This window comes from Acartia tonsa, chromosome 6, assembly GCF_053477335.1.
Source record: "Acartia tonsa isolate MP-2025a chromosome 6, ASM5347733v1, whole genome shotgun sequence".
Classification (NCBI taxonomy): Eukaryota; Metazoa; Arthropoda; class Copepoda; order Calanoida; family Acartiidae; genus Acartia; species Acartia tonsa.
The window spans coordinates 19,144,807-19,168,781 of NC_137265.1; the positions used below are offsets into that span (position 1 = coordinate 19,144,807).

A 23,975-nucleotide genomic window follows, 5' to 3' on the forward strand; every position below is an offset into this window, starting at 1 on the left:
GTGATCAAATCTAGCAATTTTAAAAATAATAAGTGACTATGAACTACTACTGATGAAGAATAGAGAAGATTTTATGTTTTTAGCTGTTTTTTGTAAATAAATCAAAAAATATGAAGGCTTTCTTTTTTCCCTTAAAATTTAAGTTTTCGCCAATAAACATGAAAGTTATAATCATGATGTTAAATTAGCAGATAAGATTAATTATTTAGGATTTAATATTTTTCTAAAAATTTTTTTAGTGAAGAACAGAATTTGTATGATTTAATAGAAAATATTGTTAGTTCTGCTATCAGAAGGGGACAAACTAATAGGTTTCTTTATTTTCAGCGAAGAGCAGAATTTGTATGATTAGAAGATATTGTTAGTTCTGCTATCAGAAGGGGACAAACTAATAGTTTTTGTTTATTTTTAGTAAAGAGCAGAATTTGTATGATTTAATAGAAAATATTGTTAGTTCTGCTAACAGAAGGGGACAAACTAATAGGTTTCTTTATTTTCAGTGAAGAGCAGAATTTGTATGATTTAATAGAAGATATTGTTAGTTCTGCTATCAGAGGAGTACAAACTAATATCAAGTAAGTTACTATGTATATTTATAAAATCAGTTATTTTTTCATGTTTTTCTTAACTAGAAAAACTTTTTTTTTTGGGGGGGGGGGGGGTTTGATAGAGTTTTTGATCCTTACAAGAGGCAACAAAAAAAAATCTCAAAAAATTTAGATAAGTAGGGTTTGGTTAAGTTGTACTTTTACAGGTTTCTTCTTTTTATTATATAGAAACTAAGGAAGAAGATTTCGATTTATTAATTACCAATGGTTTAAATAAAGCTTAAAATTATTAGCGTGCCGTAGAGGTGTTGTCAAATTGGTAAGGATTCTTCTTTTCTCATCCCCTAATGGTTTCAACCCCCCCCCCCTCTGGTGAATATCAATGTGCACGCCACCGCTTGAAACAATTATATTCATTAATCAAATTCAATTTGAAATATTCAACTTAATCAAACATGTCTTTAAAACAAATATTTAAAAAAATTTATTTTTTAGGTTAGAGGACCTTCCCGGCTTTCCCGTGTATACACCTAAATTATCCATCTCTCATTCGGAGGATAATGCTCAATGTAAAATGGTAATACATTTTTATCCATTTTTTATGAACTTATGATGCTAGTTAAGATCACACAAACAGTTCTTTTATTCTATGAATATGATCAACACACGACATCTAAATCTTTATTAACACGACCTTTTTTCTGAGACTCCTTGTCTGTACATGGTTAATAGTTGCGTCTAGTCATCAGTTAAGACGCAGTTTTTGCTAAAACCTAAACATCTCGACCATGGCAGAACGAGTTTTACAATTTGAGCTTTTAAAGGCTAGTGGCGAAACTGAAGTTTAATAAATGTCTTGAATTTACATTTACATCTTTTGATAACTATTTATCTATTTTCAGCTTTCAAATAAGTATGTACGCAGTAAGACTGGTACTGCTGTTGCTGCAAATTCTATTAATGGTAAGATTTATTTTATACTTCAATCTTTGCAAAACAAAACATAAACACAAACTAAAACTCATAAAAAACAATGATCAACTTATTATAGGCATGCATAACCTTTGGTGATTAAACTTGTAGTTTTTTTCTTTTTATCTGGCTAGAAAAAAAAGTTTATTAAAAATACATTATTTTTTTCAGTTATATAATTTTAAAAACCTAAAGTCAATGTTCATTGGTGTGTATTAAGATTAATATACGTGGTAGAGTGGTAGTATGGTATTTGATTTATTGCTTGGCTAGCTCACAAAACTATTTTCTTTTCACACTTTACTTTAACATGGATAATATACACTAAGATGGATAAATAAGTAGGATTCTACCTTATAAAAATTAATAGAAAAAGCCTCGCTTTTAAAAATCACAGCGTTTTTTTGATTGTCTTCAGCTAATTCTTAGTATCTGTATTTTTTGTGAGGTTAGAGGTTGAATAGCTTGATAGAAAATTAATAAAGCGGCTTGCTAAAAGAGTGGCCAAAGAATTTTTAATAAGGTTGCTAAACCTTAAAATAAGTATGTACCTTGTGGTGGTTTTAGGCTATTATCATGACCCCTTTCGCCCACTCCTAAAGACTAGGGGCGAAACAATAGTAATTGTTATAATAGATTAGAGAAAAATTACTAACTTTTAATTTGTAATCCTTGAAAGTTCTAAGATATTTTTTATCCTATCTCAACAAACATTATTTCTTTCATGTGCTTAAAATAACGTTGGTCAAGTAGCATCTCTATAAATATGTCCTTCCCCCATAAAAAAGATGATAATTTTCATTCCAGCAACTTTCTTTAAAGGTATACAAGAGTAATGTATTTATTATTACTTGGATCTTAAACCAGATTATCATGTACTCTGTTAAAGTGAAACCTGTAGCTGGTTAAAAAAATGATCCCCAAATCCACCTCTATTACTACATCCCTTTCCCTCCTACTTGTTGAACAAACTGACCAATAACTGATATCCAAGTTAACAACCTAAATTGACGACAATTTTTCCACTTATATACTACATCCATTACCACAGTGGGATATTGTACCTCCAAATATCCTAAAATCTTCGTTGGGCCAATGCAAACTCTGGAAATTAAGAAAGGATTTTCAAGCCGTTTACGAGATCTTTGCTGTCATACAGATTGAAATTATGTTACTTTAGTATGTAGGATATGTATTCTCCCAAAAAAATCATTTTAGACAAGAATTAGAGGGGAAAAGATGGGTATCTTTTTTCGGTTAATGCATGAAACATAAATCACTTAAATATAAATATTAGAAAATAAAATTTTGATTTATGTTAATATTTTAGGAACTGAAGAAAAGACTCGAGAGCTTGAAGTGAAAGTGGTGAAAGCAACTCAACTAGGTACTGACAGTTTTAGTATTGGATATATTATTACTTGGATCTTAAACCAAAATTTCATGTTCTTTTAATAAAGTTAGACATGCTTCGGGTTCAAATCACGATTACCCCATCCTACTACTGGTTGAAGAAAATGAACAATAAATGATATCGATAATAGGAACTGAAATTTAAAACAATTTTTCCCCTGTCATAATATCCACGTATATTCTGAATCTATTAATAAAACATACATTTAACAAATTCTGATTATCATAAACCTGCCCTAAAATAATATACACTTTTTTTCAATCTATGATTTGGTACAACTAAAATGATATATGGTTTGTTTACCATCGTTCCATCTTATGTTTTTGTTTTTATAAGATGTCTCATGTAATGATTATAAAATAACATTGGCAGTTTTTATTTCATCTACTTATCATGTCTTGTTGTGTCTTATATATATTACAATTTATTTTATTCTGATACACAGTTTGTTAAAGTTAGGATATATTATTATTCATATATTAATGCCTGCAGGAGCTGTGATTAATTGGGTGAAATTTAAAAGAACTATTATTACATTCATTTTTAATTTTTAATAAAATTTTAATTAAAATAATTCCTTGCCAATTTAAAAAAACAAACAATAAAACTGTGGTTGTCTAGGGTCAGGGGTTGGGGGTTCAACATCTCCATTGGCATTAACATTATAATTAGAAAGGCCTTCCCTGTTTTTACCACCTCAAGGTTTACATCCCCTTGGCACAACCCTGTGCACGCCACTAAGTGTAATATTAATGTTTTAGGTGGACAATCAGCAAACTGTGTTGAACCATATGTGGTTGTCGAGGTAAAGGACCTAATCATTTCTTACTTAGATGTCCAAGGAGAGGGGTAAAGGGGTGTTAACCCCTCTCAAACTTTGAAACCTCCTTAAAATAATAATAGAAAATACATTAGATTATCCCCCCCAAAATAAAAAAAGGTTGGACGTCAATTGTTTCCTAACTCTTACATAGATACAATTGACTACATATGTAATGCTTACCTAAGAAATTGTATAGGATTTTGTCTTGTATTATTATTACTGCTTTTAAAATATTTAAATAGTTGGTGTTAAACATAAAACATTCAATATTTTTTTCATTAGAATGGCCTCAAACAAAATCAAAACAAAACAAAAAAGTGTCGTAAATCTTTTTCTCCTTACATTTGGAACTTTTGTTGTATGTCAGGTTGATGAGCCAAGCCAGAGGTTCCAGACCCATGCAGGCAGAGGACCAGTCAATACCTGGGATCAAACTTTTACTATGTAAGTATTCTATCCTGTAACGTGGAGGGGGGGGGGGGGCGAGGTGTTAAATTTATGACATGTTATAAAGTCTGATAATTATACACAACTGAGGGTTGAAAATTTTCGAATATCTCCATCCTGGCGCGCACAGGATGCGTACATACATGGCAGTGTCATTTAGGTAAAGAGGAAAAATATTTTTTTGACTTTAATAAATTATTTTATAGTGTAGAATACTTAAATAATCTTTAGTAGTAAGACATAATTTGAAATATAGGTGTCCAAGTCAATTTTTGGTTATAAATTCAGAGCCCATAGATGCTAGGGGCGCAGCCTCTAGTATTAAACAAAGACCAAATTGATCTAAATACAGAATTAGGTTAATGAATTAGGCCAAGCCCCTGCTGCAATTAAAATGAATAGTTATACAAATTACCATGAATAATAGATTATTTGAAGTAGACAAACATGTAATTGGCCAAATGGCTGAAATTATGGCTTGTTTTACAAAGTAATAGCTAATATAAATCATGTATTCCATGTATGTAATCAAGGTTTTTTCTGTCCTTAATATTAAGAGAAGAATATGCAGCAATTCAGCTATTTTCGAATCTTTAATCGTAATATCTTTGATATCAGCAAAGCATTAGATTTAAGGATCAATTTTTATCCTACTTTTATTTTCATAGGTCCATGTAGGATTTATGATTATTTGGGAAAGGGTTACCTCCATCCTACCAGTAGAAATCGGCATATAATTTTTGTCCTTTTTAAAATAAAATTGATTTTATAGGTTGAATACCCCCCCCCCCCCACACACACACACATTTTCTGCAAGTGCCTCTAGAGGCCTTTAGTGGCATTGCCGTTTGATGTAAACTTACTTGAAAATATATTTTTCAGGAATATATCGAAGCAAAGTTCCGAGATTCTAGTTGAGGTGTGGGACCGAGGACAAAAAGTTGGCAGCGGAGCTGATCTTTTCTTGGGTCTGGGTATAGGTGAGATTTATTCTCTTAACGTTTTATGAATGATTTTACATACACTTGTTAAGTTTAACCTATCTTCTATCCTGTAAAGTACAATGTTACCCTTAATAATACAGATGGTATGCCTAACCCAGGAAGAGAGGGGACATTGGACTGTATATCACATTTCTTCCCAAAGTTATCTTTATTTGGGTACTTTTATCAAATTTTAATTAGTTGGTTCCAGACTATAAGTGTCTAAACATTTCAGCCAATAATTTCTATCAATGGAGGGTTAATTTGAATTATGCTAACTTTAAATAATTTTCATTAAGTCTACATAAAAACATTAAAAATTTCAGGATTAAAAATTTACTTTTTATTATAGTGAGTGTAAGTGAACTGTTGGTAACAGTGAGTCAAAGGCATGTGATCCCTCTGCAAGGCAGGCCTCTTGAAAAGGACCAGGTTTTTAATATTTTGTTTGTTTATTTTAATTTCATTAAAAAATAAATTCATATGTTCAATTGTATGGAGAGTTGCAAGAACGTCCAAAGGTGGGAAAGGTGACCCCCTCCTTCTAATATAAAGCTTCGACGTTCTTAAATGGTTGTTTTGTTCTTCTAATATTAATGAAAACTTCAAAACATGACGTTTGTTCCAGATAATGATTATTTTGACAAGCGGAAAATATGAATATTAACATTGATTTTCAGATAATTATAAGCATAATTATTTTGCAAGGATATTAAATTAATTCTATTTACTAGGTTACTGGCATGCTGACACTAGAATTTCTGTTCAAAGATGGCGGCCTCACATTTTCAGAAGCGGAGGCACTACCTGGAATTCATAGGTAAGGATAGCACAGAACAAGGTTGCAGAATAGATTCTGTTTTTTTAATGCCTATAAAAAATGACGTTAATTAGTACCTATAAAAAATTGATTATTTTAAAACCTATTGGCCTAAAAATGTCGAGTTACGTCATATTAGAATTTTTAATCAATTTTTAAAGGCGCTATAAAGAGTTAGTTTTCTATCTTTAAAAGGTTTTTATCTTTCTAGTACCAACAGATTTTATGTATGTCAACTTTTCAAAAGCGAAACATTATTAATTTAAACGAATTCAAGAAAGATTATGCATTACAAAATTATGAAGGCGTTAAATATATCTGTAAGAAATAAAAAAATTTAAAAAATGTATAAATTTTTATAGATCAAGGGATAAAACATTGGATAAAAAATTGAAAGAAAAGATTGAACACTGCTAGTTTGAACCAACCAATCAATAAATAATAAAAGTATTAGGTTATTAAGCAATTGAATAAGAAAACGTTGGGCACAATATGTAGTTCTCAGTCAAATTTTCCATCCTTCCTGTGAATTTTATTCCTCTTGAACAATGGCAAATTTTTTTATGAAACCATTATACTTTCAGGGCTACTGAACTGAGACAGACTCGGGGTATGAATGGAACATCTCAGCTGAATACTATAAAAACTTACTCCCTGCAAGAGCCTACAGGTAAGTTGTATCACCAAGAAGATCACATCATTATGTATTATGCCCAGAAAACTAATAAAACCCATAGTTTGCCAGTAGTATGCTAATGTTTTTAATATGACGTAACTGTAATGCCTCCCTTTTATAAAAAAAGGCTTTAAGTATCTCCAAACTTAAATTGAAGCTAGAGACAATGGTTTATCAATAATGTTGGTGTGTTAAGGGCAGGTACTGGCAAATTTTATGAATCTAACTGACATATTTTAAATGGCTGTGGTTCTAAATTATTCACAAAATCTTTCATATTTTAAGGTCATTATAAATCTTTATTCTTCAAAAACTTGCAATAATTTACCTCTAGAATATAAATGATTTTGTATACCATTCACGAATAAAGTTTAACAAATGGCACATAATAATTATCAATTACTAAACGTTACATAATGATCATATTGATAATTGTCATGTTAAGTAATTAGATTTCTCATAACAATCCTTTTATTTTAATTATTTCAGGATAAATTAAATTAATTTGCTGTTATTTTAAGTCAATGTGCTTTACTCGCCCTTTAAAACTGTTAGTATTTAGATTGACTTCTGTTCAAATAGAAGATTGAAAAAAGTTTTTTTTTCTCGAACAAAAGCACTTATCTTAAAACAGCAAAATGAACAAAAGATATTAATTATAAATAATATGTTGCACATCAACTTAAACATACCAATTCTACATATAATAATCCATAAAAAAAAACATTTTTGGAGATGTACTAACATTTTTAAAGTAGTTGATAATAACTTACTAACAATTAATTACCAAATCCAAGATGGCGCCGAGTGTTTGCCGCATGACAGTGTACACTCAACCAATCATCAAATGTCGTCTTCCCAGTTGTTTAAAAAGGAACCTTCACTAACAGAGCCGAGGTGTATTTCTTTTTTTCTCTCTTTTCTATGTGTTTTAAATTTTGATTAATTATGAAAATAAAACATATTTTTGAGACAGCTATTACTAATATTTTTTATGAATTTTTTCAATTAACTAAAAAACTAACACTTATAATTCGGATTTCCAGGGACTCCATGTTTATTATACGAAGAGAATCATACCTTAGATCAAAACATAGAGGTACTAAACCACTTTTATTTGCTGCTTATTCATTTATTACTAAAGCTGAATTATTATTAATTATAATGTATTATTTAATCATTTAGTTGATATAAACAATTTACACTTCAGCGTGATAATATTTTCTCTGAAAGCACTGAAATAAAACCAGTTGCACAATCCTTTTAAACTCTAAATCTGATTTTTATTTGAAAAATTTGTATTTTTTTAGAAAAAAAATACTGTAATCCTAGATTTCCCAAAGTCATATAATATTTTTAAGTTTTTTTTTTCATTGTAAGGTAAGTTATATTTTAAACTAATTTTAGTATAGGTCATATTTTTCTCTACATATTTGGCATATTCCTAATTATTTTCATGAGATACATAATTCTTTTGTATGTAGTTTTATTGATCTATGTTTGAAAAAATTATTATTTATCAGAATTGAATTTTAAATCAATAAATTGTTTAGATGTGATATCTGGCAATGATGAAATAGCCGAAGTTGCTGTGAAGGTACATTTTGAAAATCATTTTATAGTTAGATTTTTGCAAGTTACATTACAACACGATGGATAATTTAAATTTTGAAAGAAAAAAACATATTTCCATTTGAGTGTCAAATTTATAGATTATAAAACTTTTAACTATTTTATAATATTGTCACATCAAAAAGCTTTCCAAAGATATCTTTAACATTTGTGTAGCTCAAATACATTTTGACCTGCAACCTTGAACTTTAATAATTTCTAAGTATAAAGAGCTAGGTTTTAATGTACATTGAACAATTGGTCAATGCATTGAGGTTTGTTGTTTGAATTTTAAAAACTATGCTTTTTTATTAAAATAATATTTATCTAAAAGTAACAGGATGTATGTGTGTGTTTCTATCTGTGAAAAAAAGCAGCTGAATCGATATGGTTATCTTTTGCAATAGGTCCTGTGAAGGTTTATAACTATTTAGGGACAGGTTAGTATCACAACAACAAAAAGTTTTAGAAACAAAATTTGGAAATTAGAAGAAAGTCGACTAGGGGTATAGGCGCTAGTGATAACAATAATAAAAAAACTTACAAAATATAATTATTATAGGAGTTATTAATGAATACCAAAGAGGTTCAACCAAATAAATCCACTCTGTTGATTCATTCTGTACAAAAGGTAAATATAAACATCTTGTATCCAAAGGTTTTTTGAGAGGGTAGAATGTTTTTTTTAAAGGTTTTAGGGTTTCAAAGTTTGAGGGTGAAAAGCACTAAACACCCCTTTACCCTCCACCCTATGTAATGCTATGATCGTAACATTTTTTGTAATGATTTTTTGCCTTTTAAGTAATTATATTTATTTGGGGGGCAATAGAGTTTTTCTTACGATGAAGTATTACTATTTATGCTATCAGATTCAATTCAATTAATTTTTAGAATCTACAAAATGCCTTGATATGTTAAATGTATTTAGAGAGTAGCGACTCCGTCAAGCTCCGCCCAGTCTGGCGGGGTGCCGGATTCTGGTAACAATGTGACAGACAGTGTCACTGATGCTACCAGTCAAACTTCACTTGATTCAGGTATAACATTGTCACGTAACCTGTTTCTGCATAATTTTTTGTCCAAATTATCCAAATATTCTAAATGATCTATACGCATTTTCTTCCGTGTCTTATGTCTTTCTAAAAACTCTCTAATTACCACATATCTATTATGTACCAATAAAAAAACAGGTTGTTCTTACTGTTTTAATTAAGGACATATTTCTATTTTTGTTCTTAAAAACATCATTTAGTAATAACTTAAATAACGATTAATTAATTACAATTTATGTTGGTTTGATATTAGAAAAACATTTGATAGTCAATAAAACAAATAATACAAAATATTGTGATTTAAATGTCGTCGTACTTAGTAAACCTCCGGCGAGGCAGAGAGAAGAAAAGAAATCTTGTTAGCAGTATAAAGAAACGAATCTCAGGTTGGTATTTTATTTTAGGTGCGCAGCAATTCTAGTATTAGGAATTTTCTGTACGTCCGTCTTTCATCTAAATTTCCACAGTTGCCTTCCTTCCCTATGCATTATTTTTTCCCGTAATTAAATATAACAATTTTTTAGACACACAGAAAACTGTCCCGAATTTGTATTAATTTTGAGGAACAAGACTCCAGTTACGTCATATTTTTCTTTCCCGAAAAAGGAAGGGGGAAAGAAAAAAAGGGAAGGGGGGAAGAAAAAAGAGATGGGAGAAAAGGGGGTTTTCCCCATCTCTTTTGAAGAGATTTTCTTCCCCCCTTCCCTTATTCGGGAAAGAAAAATATGACGTCACTGGAGTCTTGTTCCTCAAAATTAATACAAATTCGGGACAGTTTTCTGTGTGTCAATTTTTTAGCCTCTTTGTTGCAATGACGTGTTTATAAGTTTGTAATAAATGTGTCAAAATTTAAGTAGGGGAACAACGTGTCTAAAAAATCAACTATGTGACGGCGTAAAAATGAGAAATTATCCATCTCTTTCCCACTTCTCCTCTCATCTCCCTCATTTTTATGACGTCAAATGGCTGATTTTTGTGACACTTTTTACCCATGCAAATTCAATTTAATACAGATTTTGTTTCCACTAAAACATATTATTTATTTACTCAGGAACAACTCGATCTCTTTCTGGTGGGTTTAAGTTGGGTCTAGAATCTAGAAGTTCTTCAAATAGTAGAGGTAGGAATCATTATTTATAATTCGTGCTATTTAATTTTATATTTTAAGAACATTGGACAACCAACCTACCTGTGTACAAATATTATAAAACCTCGACTGTATTAAAAAAAAACTTTTTTGGTAGGTTCTAAGTTCAAATATCGTCCCAACTAAAGACGATCAAAACGGTTCCTACTGCTGCTACTGTGTAGAATGTTTTTCTGGCGGAAAAGCTAGATATAACACACACTTTTTTTTTTGTAATTAACATATTGCTGCTTGACATTGTATCTAAATCTATTTTTTTCAGGGGAATCTTGGGAACGAGGTCACGCGAGGTCAGCCTCTGAACATAGACCTTGCAGTGTTGGTTCAAGTAAACAATTTTATTTTTAACACAATTTGAGGGAAGCTTTTTAAAGTGCCTATAAAAAAAACGTCTACCATTCTGGCCTACCATTGGTCAATTAAAATATATACTGGCCTGTTATTAGTAATTTAGTCTGTGTATCGGCCTATATTGGTCATTTGTATTGTATGACGTCATTTTTTATAGGCACTATAAGCAATTTAAGGATATTATTTTTTTCTAGTAAATTACTTGCTTAGAATTAAGGTCTGTTTAAAACAATGACTTGTTTGATTTTATTTTGAAAATTTTTAAAATCACTTGAATTACTAACACAATCAAAACCTCAAGATTACTAACATAACTGTAACTTTATAAACGAATAATATATTAACTTTTTGCAAAATTAATCTTAAAAGTTTAACAACAAGCAATGATAAATCCTTGGTTATAAAGGGGGATTAGACATATTCATAAAAAAGTATTTGCAGCGTTTGACGTCAAATTGCATGAAATCTAAGGATTCTTTGTTATTTTATGCCTCAGAGGCCTCTGGGGGAATCTTAAGATATACAGCCTATACTTTGCATATTAAAATTCTTAACAACCAGCAACTATTATTAAATATTCCATGAAATATTACTTTTTTTTATTATCGCTTATACTCTTTTGTTTTACACTTGGAGGGAGTTGACACTGGACTATACATTTGAACTGGTCCCCAAAGTATTATTCTCGTTAGTTGACCGAAAAACTTTTATCAAATATTGATTTGTTTATAGAAACTAGCAGCGTAAAAACTTTTCCACCAATAAGTTTAATGCAAAATATTTGGTAACTTTGTAGTTAGGTATATCAATATATCGTCCATTGTCTTATCCCTTTATATCCCTGAACTAACCCTACTAACTAATCCTACTAACCCTTACTAATCAGGCGGAGACCTAAGTACAGATACAGATTCTGGCTGCTCTATAAGTTTAGCCAGCTTCAGAGGAGATATCTCACTCTCTTGGGAATCAGGTACTGAACACTCAATATTGAACTAGAATAATAAAAAAAATCCGCAAAAATAATTTTTAAAAATCTTCCAATGCTTTTATAAAACAACAACATTGTTATACCCAAAATAAGAAATAACTAAGTTTTTTTTACGTTATAGATTCTTCTACTGGCTACGCCCCTATGGCTCTCTTGTGTGGGGTTTGGGGGGGGGGGATAGGGAAGTCTCTTAGGGGTCGGTCGTCTCCCATCTCAAAAATAGTTACAAACCTTCACAGAACCTATAAGAAATTATACTGTAAAGGAGAACCATATCGGTTCAGCGGTTAGCGAGACAAGGAAAACACACTCAAGAACTTTATAGAAAATTCTGGTTAAAAATTTCTAAATTCTGGTTCTAAAAGAGTTTTAAGAATTATGTTTTAAAAGAATGCATGCTGAGTTAACTCATAAAAGTAAAAACACAAAAAAAATCCAATCGTATTTCTTTTGCTGGATAAATGTATAACAAGGATGACAACATACATAAAAACGAAGTCCTAAAACGGTATGACAGACGAACATTTGCTTTTGTAGAACTGCTTAAGGACATACTGACATATTCAGCACTTGATTATAGAGACGCTTCGCTTTTAATATTGTATCTTATTGATATAGAAATCAGTTCTTCAAAAATTAGATCAATCGGACGATTATGTCACATAAGAAATAGTTATTAAAAAGTTAAAAAACAACATGTTTAAAATTGACGTACGGACATTCTGGTAACAATTATAGAGTTGATACGCTTTCTAGATCGTACACGTGGAATCGCCATAAAAAGTTTGAAATCGATAGGACAATTCTAGCATGCATAAATTAACGTAAAAAAACTATCCGTTACGGATGGACGGACCGACCCAAATTATAGAAAAGCTTCGCTTTTAAAAATATATATACTTAAAGTGGACAAATTTATAAAATATATATATATTTTTCTTTTATATTTTTGTAACTATTATATAAAGTAGTAAATAATAAAGAGAAGAATAGTTTCCATAATTGGAATTTATTTACTTACGTCAAATATAAATTTTTTTTTTTGTATATAGAAAAAAATATTCTTTTTTATTTTTTTTAATAGAATATTTTTAAATGTTTCATTATCTATTCACCCTTTTCTTGGTTTTATGGCCAAAAAACGCAATTTCGTGCACAAATAAGTAAGAGTGGGGAAAGGAAATAAAATTTAGTATTCACTAGCTGTTTGGGCTTGTTGTTTTGGTTATCAACCTCATTCTTTTTGTAGAATCTCTTAAATGATTGGATCTATCAGTGAAAAATTTAATACTGGTTGCGTACGAACTTATTTAATCATTCATTCAATTTTCTAACTTTTGATGCTTTCAGATTCTCATTTACGGCTGCCTGGTTTGCAATCTGAAGATGCCAGCTCCTTGAGTGATGTCAGGTACAACAACTTTATATTTGTGTGACGCACAGACACAGAGCTCGGTAGCCACGCGTCAGCCGTGAGTATGCCTCAAATTATGCCGTCTGGATGCTTTGATTCTTTTTCTTCAAAGATTGATTATCATATTTTGGCATAGCCATCTAGCTGATTTTTAGAATTGTAGGTGATTTCCCTAAGTCTTACAGTTGGCTGACGCGTGAGTGCCGAGCCTCGCACAGACCTTCCTATATATAGGAAGTGAAGTTTTAAAAGTTTAAACTTATTGATTTAAAGTTTGTTAGATACAGTGCAAAAATAGAATTTAAAAGTTGAAACAAACAAAAAATTGTTGACTAAACAGTTCTCTAAAACTTTATACATATTTAAAGAACATGAATAAGTTTTTATTCTGTTACATAATCTAAGCTTAATATTCCATTATGTACAGTAAAAGGTAATATTGTTTGCCCGTTAAGATCTTGCTAAATACTCAACCGATTTAGTTCTTGATTTTAGGGAAGCTTCACATAGTTAGGTAAAGGATGGTTTTTAGCTATATTATTTCTAAATTTAAGACTTAGATGATTTTCTTTTTTTTCTTTTGGTCCTCTCTTTCCCTTTGAATACAGATACACTAGATGCTAAATGCGCAACCCCAAGTTAAGGATATAGAATATTTAAAAAAAGAAATAATAAATACTGTATATATTACTAGCGGCTACGCCCCTAGAGGCCTCTAGTGGCACTTTGAATGTTTTTTTTATTTAAAATATCTAATTACAGAAATAATTGGTTTATGTTTCGTTGGAGTCTTTTTTTCGAGAGGGGTAATTTTTTTCTAGGGGCGATTTCTCCTGATAGGGTGGTGGTACCCTCCCCCAAAATAGTTATAAACCTTCCCGGGACTTATGAGAAGCTACCCTGTTAAGGAGAACCCGATCGGTTCAGCGGTTAGCGAGATCCTTCGCTACAAACAGACAAACACACAAACACACAAACACACAAACAAACAGACAGACATCGTTCTACTTTGTATTATAGATACCAGGGATCTAAAGCGATTAGACAATGGCCGATAAATTGATGTACATCCAAACTTTTGAACACTCATCCTAATGAACCAACCAATCCAAATTCAATGAATATTAAACTTTGGGTACTAGTGTAATAACTAGCTAAATATCTCTTCCTTCTCTGAGAATATACACACTATGTTTACTCTGTACATAGAAGATAATAGTATTTGTAGAAAATATTTACATACGGGTCACATTTGCCTTCCATATCAAATAATGATAATGACAAACATATTATTATTGTCTAGGGACGTGCATGGTGTACTACACTGCCCCCTCTTCCCACAAAAAAAGGATATCATTCCCCCTATGATAGACCTAGGGTGTGTGACTATTCATGGTGGGATGGGACATTAGGCTGTTTATTACACAAGTTCCCATAGTTTTATAACATGGTTTTCTTGCTAGTTTTAACAAAATTAGGGACTTACAATAAATTCTGATAGGTTTGTTCATTAAGTTGAGTGTTCAAACTAATTGTAATCTACAGAAGGGGTAATTCTGTGTATCATTATTGGGGATGTACAATACATCAATTTATCGGTCATTGTCTTATACCCTCAGATCCCTAGATATTTTAAAACAATTTGTTTTAATCAGCCTTAAAATCAAGTAGAACAAGGATGACAACATCCATAAAAGCGAAGCACTGAAACGGTAGGATAAACGGACATGAACACTTATATAGTGTCAGAACTGAATAATCAGAATATAAATGTGTAAGAGTCGAAGCAAAATTGAAAGTAAATTTGTTGAAAAACTACTTTATACAGGATAATGTTTATGGACATACTTACATATTTAATACTTGATTATAGAGTTGCTTCGCTTATAACATTATACTTTGTTGTCCCAGGAATCAATATACCAAAAATCAGATAAATCGGATTATTAGATCACAAAAAATTTGTTGTTAAAAAAGTAAAAAAAATCATCATGTTTAAAATGGACGTACGGAAATTTTGGTAATGTTTATAGAGTTGCTACGCTTTCTAAATCGTACCTAACTACTAAAGGAAACACCATGCAAAACTTGAAATCGATAGGACAATTCTAACATGCCTAAACTAACGAAAAAAGCTATCCATTACGGACGTACCGTCGGACCGACCCTAATTATAGAAAAGCTTCGCGTTTAAAAAGAATGAATCTAAAATATAAGGACAATACTAGAAAAATAAAAAAAAATTCTGACAACGATAAAACACTTTTTTTTCCTGCAAAATATTAGGTTACATATTCATTATTCATAGTCTTATATTTCCATTTGATACGAACAAAACTAATAAAAATATTCATATTTTTGTTACTTTTTCAGTGGTATCAGCGGAGCATCTCACAAAACCTACATCACTGAGGAGTCCAGTCTTGTGATAGAGACATTAGAAAATGGGATGCAACATCATTATCTTATTCCTCCACAGGTATTATGGAGTCCAGTCATGTCTAGTAGACTAGAAAATGGCATGCATCATCATTATCTTATTCCTTCACAGGTATTATGTAGGCCAGTCATGTCTAGTAGACTAGAAAATGACATGCATCATCAATATCTTATTAAAAGTCCAGTCATGTCTTATAGACTAGAAATTAACATAAAAAAGTCTAGTTTAATTAACTTATTTAACTTTGACTCTCATTATTGTTCGTTTAGGTTGCAAAAGGAGGAAGATTTAAAAAGAGGGGAACCAAACTTCACATCTTTCTGGATCATATTTTTGTCGCCAGACACATTAAACTGTAAGTATTTCAAATTTGCTTAGTAGCGCAGCTACTTTATACAAGGAAACATGTCATTGTACATGCAAGTCCGACGTTCAGACTGTGGAACATGTCAATGCTAACAGATTATTGAGAATGTAGTTTACATTTTATTTTATTTGCAAATTGGCATCCAACAGATCCACAGAAAGAATGAACTTAAATACACAATTACGCTTGCAGTAGAGACTCAATATAATTTACAAAAAGAATAAAGTATGGATCAATATATGTTCAGTAGGCTTTGCTATCATTTGACCTATTGCTAACTAGCAAATAATCATAGATTTTACCTATTATTTCTCTATCCAAATTAGTTTTCTATTTATATTTTTTTCCATAAATAGTGTTTTGCTTCTCTTATTATAATTGTCCTTGTTTTTCTAGGGGTACCCCGTGTTGTGTTTGCTCAACTTTGATTCCTATGAGGCTTGGTAAGCAGGCGTATGTCTGCAGGGACTGTGGTATCATCACACATAAACCATGTCATGTCAAGGTAGTGTTATTTTTATTTTCATTGCCCTATCCCAAAATCATTAAATCAATGAATTAAAACAAAGTTAATTGTGATTATTAAAAAAGTTATTAAACCGCTTGGCAGCCATTTATTTTTGGTGTGGTGGACTGTCTGGTTATGGCGCATTGCATGTTTACAAAATTTAAAAAAATCATCCGACTTCTGAAAAATGATCATAATCTGGTGAACGAATGCAGCTATTTGTACTCAAACATTTGCTTTTATTTTTTTTTGGGGGGGGATGAGTTAATTTTTAATAGAGGCAATTATTTATGGGAGGGTTGTTGTTCCCTTCCACCAAATAGTTATAAACATTCCAAGAATCTACCCCGTAAATGAGAACCATATCGGTACATTGGTTAGGATCCTGTTACTTTATTATAAGGATTAATCAATGATATTATTTTAGGTTGAAATCCACTGTCCCAAAACATCCTTGCCCACAATGGAGCTGTAAGTTTTAAAATCAATTCATTATAAACTTTATTACAACTTAAATAAATTAACCATCTAATAAAATAATTTAGGAAAGGTAACTTAAGTCAAATATATTCCGACTTTAGTAGATGGATATGTGTGTCTAGACTGAATTTTAGGGATGGTTTTAGGCTGTTTTGTTTTTGTGTTTTGTGTGTTTAGCTTTTTCATAAGAGAAAAAAAGTCTACGCCAAACTAAAAGAGTTCATTGCTAATTTTATAGCTTCCTATATTATCATTTAATAATTAACTTCTCAAAAAGAAATGAACTGAAAAAAACATTCATTCATTTCTTTAATTCTATCTCACTCTCTTCCCCTCTCTCTCTCTCTGTCACTCTCTCCCTAGCTCGCTCTCTCTCTTTCTCTGTGTGTGTGTGTGTGTGTGTATTTCTATATTAAAGGGAGTGTGAACGTAAAAATTTCTCATCTGATTATCAAATCTTAACATTTTCTAAGCTCATTTCACTCCACTGATCAACCAAAAACGTCCTATTAACAAAAATATCCAGGAATAATGCCTTGATTTTATGGTATTTTGGGAGGGAAAAAGGAAAAAACAGGGAAAATTTGAACGTTTTTGTTTCTTATAATGTTTGTAGGGATATTTAACTTGTCATATATAGTTGAAACAATTTACTTACTGTTAAGGATTTATTTTATGATATAAAATTGCCAATTAGTTTTTTTTATAACGTAGTAATTAGGTAATAAAGACCTATTTTAAATTCGTATTATTGACAAAAAAAATACCTTACTGTCTACAAAGGGTTGAATCTCATAGGTTATTTAAAATAATAATATCCTTTTTTATTGTGTTGGACAATAAATAACCCACTTTCGAGAATTAGTTTACACTTTTATCAGACTGTTTATATAGAAATATTGCGTCTTTATTATTTACAATTTTGTAATTAAAGGTGGGCGAGAGATGGGCCATCTAAAGTTAATTCGATACTAATAAAAAAACCTGTTTCTAGGTTTGTTATTGTATTTGGTTTTCAATAAAAAATATTGCTTATTTTATCAATTTCTAAGTAACTATACATTGGTTTAAAGCAAGGATTATATTAAAAGTCAGCTTAACTGTTAGGAAAAATCTAGAACTATGTGAAAAAGTTTAATTTTAGCTATAATGGGAGAAAAAAGCAATTTAATGCACATTTTATATAATACGGAAAATTCCTTCCTTTCCCTGTACCTTATAAAAATCGTCGGAAAAAGCCGTTTTTTAAGCAAACAAAAGCGCGTTTTGCTCTATCTGTGAGATATTATGAATGAGATAATGTTAAGATTTGATATTAAGATGAGAAAAATTTACGTTCACAGTCCCTTTAAGAAGTTAATCCTTAGCTTAATATCTGTTCATCAGAAATACAGAAATTTTCTTAACATTATTTTTTCTTCTCATTTTTAATCTCTAACATCTAAAACTGTTTTGATTAATTACTTCTTTTCTTTTATTTTCACGCTGCAGGTATAGAGGTAAATTTTTAGATTTAGACGTATACTATTGTTTATTAATAACAGTTTATCTGTATTGTTGCAGCTACTCTTTAAAAAGGGTTGTGTTCGTACGTAGGTTTTTAAAATTGCTTCTTTGGGGGACCCTAGACCTGTGATGCCCTAACGCTACAGGGCTACCTGGTAACTAATATAGATAATCTAACCTGACCTAAAGTGATAAACTACCCTTTCCCCATATTTTTCAAAAGAGGGGGGGGGGTGGAGTTGTTGGCAGTTTTGCTTAACATGGTATATTTGGAGGAGGGGGGAGTGGGGGGTGATGCCAAATATTTTTATCTAGTTGTAGCTGTGTTATAAAAATGGGTAATGTGTAAATTGTTGTGCTTTTGATTTTTGATTATGCTAATTAATGTTTTGTTTGTATTATAGGGAGTACCTTGGTTAAATCTCGACGTAGAAGAAATGTTAGAAAGAAACCAGCTGATAATACTTTAGCTCCTCCAGGTATAAGTAAAAACAAGGATAAAAATGTGCATATAATAGAAGAAGTGTTAGAAAGAAACCAGCTGACAATACTTTAGCTCCACCAGGTAAAAAAATAGCTAGCTCTACAAAGTGTCTAGCGAGTTTCTATACCTGTGGTGCCATAATCTCTTGAGGTGCTACCCTCTGCCCAATATAACTCAAATCTAAACTGATATAAAGCAAACTCAAGGTAAACTAACCACCCTCCCCTACCTTCCATTTATTCTAAAGAAGGTGTATCAACTTTTTTTTTATGGCTAGCCGGTTCTTTTAGTAAGTAGTAGATGTAAAATTTTTCATAGAATTCAGATATGCAATCGGTTTTTTTGTAGACCTCTTATTTTTTAAGTAATTTAAGTTTTTTAAAAAAATAATTAAGTCGGTTTTAAGGTACTAAAACGCAACAAAATAAAAGAAGAAAATGGCCAGTAAGAACAAAAATAGTAAGATCTTTAATTTGACACCTTACTTTTAAAATTCTGTTGAGTAATTATTGAAAAAATCTATTTTTTTAACCTCGGTTTAATAAAAACTTTAGACCTAAATATTTTCTCAAACAGACATAAAAAACATGGGTTCATATATACCTTTAGAATCAGAAAAATATTACGAATCCATTGTAAGCAAAATTGAAAAAAAGTAAAAAAATAAAAAAATATAAAAATGGCCAATTGTATTTTTTGTTCTGGCAACACTATCGTCTTCCCTTTTTTACCCCCTCTTTACCCCCTCTATACCCCCTTCCCATTTTTATACCCAATTCAAAAGTTAAGACGTTGCCTGTACAATATAATATGATATTTTCATATAATTCCTTTTATTGTAGTTTATATACTATATTGTAAACTTTTTTTTTTCAATTTTGCTTACAATGGATTTGTAATATTTTTCTGATTCTAAAGGTATATATGAACACATATTTTTTTACTTGTGAAATGATAAAATTGAGTTCAAAGTTTTTATTCTCGTGGGTTTTAAAAAATCGATTTTTTCAATAATTACCTGACAGAATTGAAAAAGTAAGGTGTCAAATTAAAGATCTTACTATTTTTGTTCATAATGGCCATTTTCTTTCTTTTTTTTGTTGCATTTTAGTACCTTAAAATCGACTTAATTTTTTTTTTAAACTTAAATTACTTAAAAAATAAGAGGTCTACAAAAAAAACCGATTGCATATCTGAATTCTATGAAAAATTTTACATCTACTACTTACTAAAAGGACCGGCTAGCTATAAAAAAAAAAGTTGATACAACTTCTTTAATTGAAAATAAGAAGAGAAGGGTCTGTGCTCGACTAGGCACTTTGAGGGAAACTTCCATAAATTGTAAAAATTAAGAAAAAAGGATAATTTAACTGAATTAAAACTACATTTCATACATAATGGAATAAATTTGCATTAGAAGAAAAAAAAATTGAGAGAATTATTATTTTTAATTATTAACAAAATTATTTATTTTGTTACAGGCAGTTCCAAGCACAAGGTGCGCCACCGCCTTTATTCCATCGACAAATCTTTGCGCCGCGCCAAGAACAAGGGCGAATCCCCGCCCACTCCTGATCCCCTTTCAGCAACTGCAATAGCAGTCGACAACATTGATGCACCAATACTCGCCGGCAGATCGACCGCCGCCACTTCAAGCTTTGACTCAGGCGGCATCCAATTGACCATTAATGAAGCGGCTACTTCAACGGCTGAAAGCTCTCAGGCCAGCAGCAGTGCTCAATCGGCGTCGGCGGGTGCTAGTGCAAGCGCCAGCGGCGGTGCATTTGACGATACCGCCGAAGATTCCCCGGTTTTGTCGGACAAACTGCCGAAAAATAAGGTTCGGCGGCTGCAAAGATTACGGCAGCTGTCTAGATCTTCGTCTTGGAAGCTTGGACGGACTATTTTTAAGTCAACTTTTAGATAGCAGTTATGTGAAGCCTTTACCTATAGTTGGCTTAATATTTTTCAATTATAAATTTGACTGAAAATTAATATATTTAATAATTAAAGATCATGGAAATTATGCAAATATAATTCAAATAATTAAATTTATTTTAAGATTTTAATGAGAAAGGAACCTGCGCCAATTGAAATTTTAACCTTTTAAAATATTTAACTAAATTTTTGAGACCCTTTCCCTTAGTTTTTTTCTGGGTATGATACTTTTTTTCTCTAACAAATGTTTTAAGGCATAAATGACAGCCTAATTAAAACTCAAATCTATTTATTCTCCCTTTCATTTTTGTAAAGGTATTGAATCAAGGTATACAATTTTCTTTAATTCAGATAGTTAAAATTTAAAGTCAGTCGACAGGGTGATTACCTTTTCTTTACAGGGAAGCTTTATTATATATGTTCTGATGCCGGAAAAAAATTAATTTTAACAAAAAAATCCTGTTTTATTATTATAGATGTATTCTATATCTCTAAGAGTTAAGAAATAGCTAATAATGTTTAATTAAAATGACGTCATACAATACTATTTAACCAATGTTAAAATGTGTACTTGCCTATCATTGGTCATTTGAATTGTATGACGTCATTTTTTATTAGGCACTATAAGCTGTTTCAACAGTTTTTATTGTTGAATTAATGAGATTTAAAATAATTTCTGATTGTGATACTACTGACAGTTACTAGTTTTTTTAGATTCATTTTACATGTACATATTTTAATAAATCTGCTATGTGTTAAATTTTAAATTTAAATACGTTTAATTAAGCTTATAAGTGATGTATAGAATTTTAATTCAATTTGATTAAACCCAATTTTGTTTAAATTTTGATGCTGTGAGTATTGGTTTAAAAAATATGACGTAACAAAAAAAATTAGCCAATGAGAGTCCACTACGCATGCCGCCATTGGTCAATAAAGGCCTCTCATTGGCTAATTTTTTTTGTTACGTCATATTTTTTAAACCAATACTCACAGCATCTTAAATTTTATCTATTGGACGAAATATTTTTAATAGGAACCTCTAGCAGTTAAAAAAACCTGCTCAAATTAATGATTATATATGGATCAGATAGAAAGAAAGAATTTTTTGTTAATTTTGAAGGAATCTTTTGGCTAAATGCGGGTATATACATCCATAGCGCATGGTTAATCGTAAAAAACGCAACTTTAAAGCCTAATTTGCGCATGGTTTACTGTAGCTTTTTGCGCCCTTTCAGACTGTTTTGGTCCTTTTGCGGACACAAACACAAACACAACGTCCAGCCATTTTGTCGATAGAAGCCTCTAAAAAAAGACCAACTTCACTTCTCTGACATGATCCATTTTTCAATATTGGTGATAATTGAAACATCATATCAAGAATAATGAGAAATAAATCTATTTTCAAAAATAAGATTGGTTTAAGATAGATAGATGATATATTTTTGATTTTATCCATTTCTATAGTGAAGATTAATTATTAAATCTTAATTATTTTTTTCCAGTGTTATTCTTAATGTTAATAGCGATTCTGCAATTGATAACAGTTTTCACTTTTTTGTTTTAACTATAAGTGTTTTTAAAGATAAGTTTACAACATTTTTATGAACATGTATAATTAAACTCTATTAAATTGTGATATATTTTTTTTGTAAATTTGCTTTAAAATACTAAAAAAAGTTATTAATTTTTGTCGTTACTTAAAGGTAAAATGAAATTTATTAATTTAAGTTAGATTTTATCTACGTATATTTAATAAATATAAATGGTATATGCATTACAAGTTATGCAACCTAATTATCTGATATTTTTAAGAATATAATTAATGATAACTATGTTTATTTTGTATTTGTTATATCTTTTAATTTAGAAAATAATAAATTCGTCCAATTAAATTATGTTAATATTTGATATGATAGCAGATACTCTATAATCTTAAGTTAAACTAAATAATCAATAGGGTTATAGAGTTAGAACAATACGACAACATTATTACAATATGTACACTTCTTGATTCTTAATTGCAGTAATATTGTATTTCATCATAATTCTTGTATTAAAGTAACAGGACCCTGTGTGTCTGTACCCAAAAGATCTCGCTAACCTTTAAACCGACATGGTTCTTTTCTCATAGGCCATGGGAAGGTTTTTAACTTTATTAGGGGAGGGTATCACATTCATCCCAAGATAAATATTTCTAAAGTGGAAATTCTATCATTAAAAAAATTGTCGCGCTTTTAATGGGATTAAATCATGTAGATTATATGAATCTAGAAAATCCTTTTTGGTTGGATGGATTATAATGTCTTATTGATATTCCAGGGTAATTAATCTATTAATTTGTTGTTTTAAAAAGCGAAGCTTTTCTATAATTAGGGTCGATCCGTCCGTACGCTAGTAACGGTTAGCTCTTTTTGTTATTTTAAACAGGCTAGAATTGTCCTATCGATTTCAAACTTTGCATGATGATTCCTATAACAGTTAAGTACGACTTAAAAATCGCAGCATCTCTATAATCGTTTCCAGAAAGTCCGTACGTCCATTTAAAACATGCTGATTTTTTACTTTTTTGACAAAAATTTTTCTAATATTTTTAATATATTCTGCTTATTCAGTTCTGGCACTCTACAAGTGTTATTGTTCGTTTGTCCTCACATTTCAGAGATTCGCTTTTATGGATGTTGTCATCTTTGTTGTCATATTAATCCTACAAAAGGTCTATTTAGCATATAGACCCATTTCTGCTTTTGGAACTTCATCATAATCGTAAAAAACACAATGTTACACAGATAAAAGCTCCAAATAGTAACTTTTATGTTTTAGTTCGTTGCATGTCTGTTAGAATGTTTTGAGTCATCTTATATTAAATAAACAAAAGATACTATGCTTATCGTTATCTTTAGTTTTTGACAATTTCCACAATTACGTAAAAAGTGTTTTGGAATGTTAACAACTTGATATATTTATCGAATGCTGCAATCAAGGAAGGGGGCAGACAGCCTG

The 23,975-nt window shown here is 30.6% G+C and overlaps 1 protein-coding gene across 10 annotated transcripts in view; it reads left to right on the forward strand.

The window, feature by feature from the left end:
• The window catches only part of LOC145322022 (uncharacterized), a 57,877-nt gene extending 36,058 nt beyond the window's left edge, over positions 1-21,819 (forward strand). For 5 of the 10 annotated variants that reach the window (XM_080163759.1, XM_080163755.1, XM_080163754.1 and 2 more), the window contains 25 exons: positions 501-575; positions 1,044-1,125; positions 1,451-1,511; positions 2,851-2,907; positions 3,696-3,739; positions 4,125-4,201; positions 5,087-5,184; positions 5,540-5,619; positions 5,922-6,007; positions 6,592-6,677; positions 7,481-7,580; positions 7,730-7,782; positions 8,237-8,280; positions 8,857-8,925; positions 9,223-9,331; positions 9,667-9,732; positions 10,398-10,466; positions 10,756-10,821; positions 11,731-11,817; positions 13,186-13,246; positions 15,623-15,728; positions 15,959-16,044; positions 16,453-16,561; positions 16,992-17,035; positions 18,955-18,988. In XM_080163759.1, coding sequence (XP_080019885.1) covers positions 501-575; positions 1,044-1,125; positions 1,451-1,511; positions 2,851-2,907; positions 3,696-3,739; positions 4,125-4,201; positions 5,087-5,184; positions 5,540-5,619; positions 5,922-6,007; positions 6,592-6,677; positions 7,481-7,580; positions 7,730-7,782; positions 8,237-8,280; positions 8,857-8,925; positions 9,223-9,331; positions 9,667-9,732; positions 10,398-10,466; positions 10,756-10,821; positions 11,731-11,817; positions 13,186-13,246; positions 15,623-15,728; positions 15,959-16,044; positions 16,453-16,561; positions 16,992-17,035; positions 18,955-18,970 — 1,831 coding nt within the window. In that variant the 3' untranslated portion in view covers positions 18,971-18,988. Of the gene's footprint in view, positions 1-500; positions 576-1,043; positions 1,126-1,450; positions 1,512-2,850; positions 2,908-3,695; positions 3,740-4,124; positions 4,202-5,086; positions 5,185-5,539; positions 5,620-5,921; positions 6,008-6,591; positions 6,678-7,480; positions 7,581-7,729; positions 7,783-8,236; positions 8,281-8,856; positions 8,926-9,222; positions 9,332-9,666; positions 9,733-10,397; positions 10,467-10,755; positions 10,822-11,730; positions 11,818-13,185; positions 13,247-15,622; positions 15,729-15,958; positions 16,045-16,452; positions 16,562-16,991; positions 17,036-18,954; positions 19,030-20,515 lie in introns of those variants that run through there. The other 5 variants (XM_080163761.1, XM_080163760.1, XM_080163757.1 and 2 more) reach the window with 4 other exon arrangements.
• Positions 21,820-23,975: the final 2,156 nt, after the last annotated feature.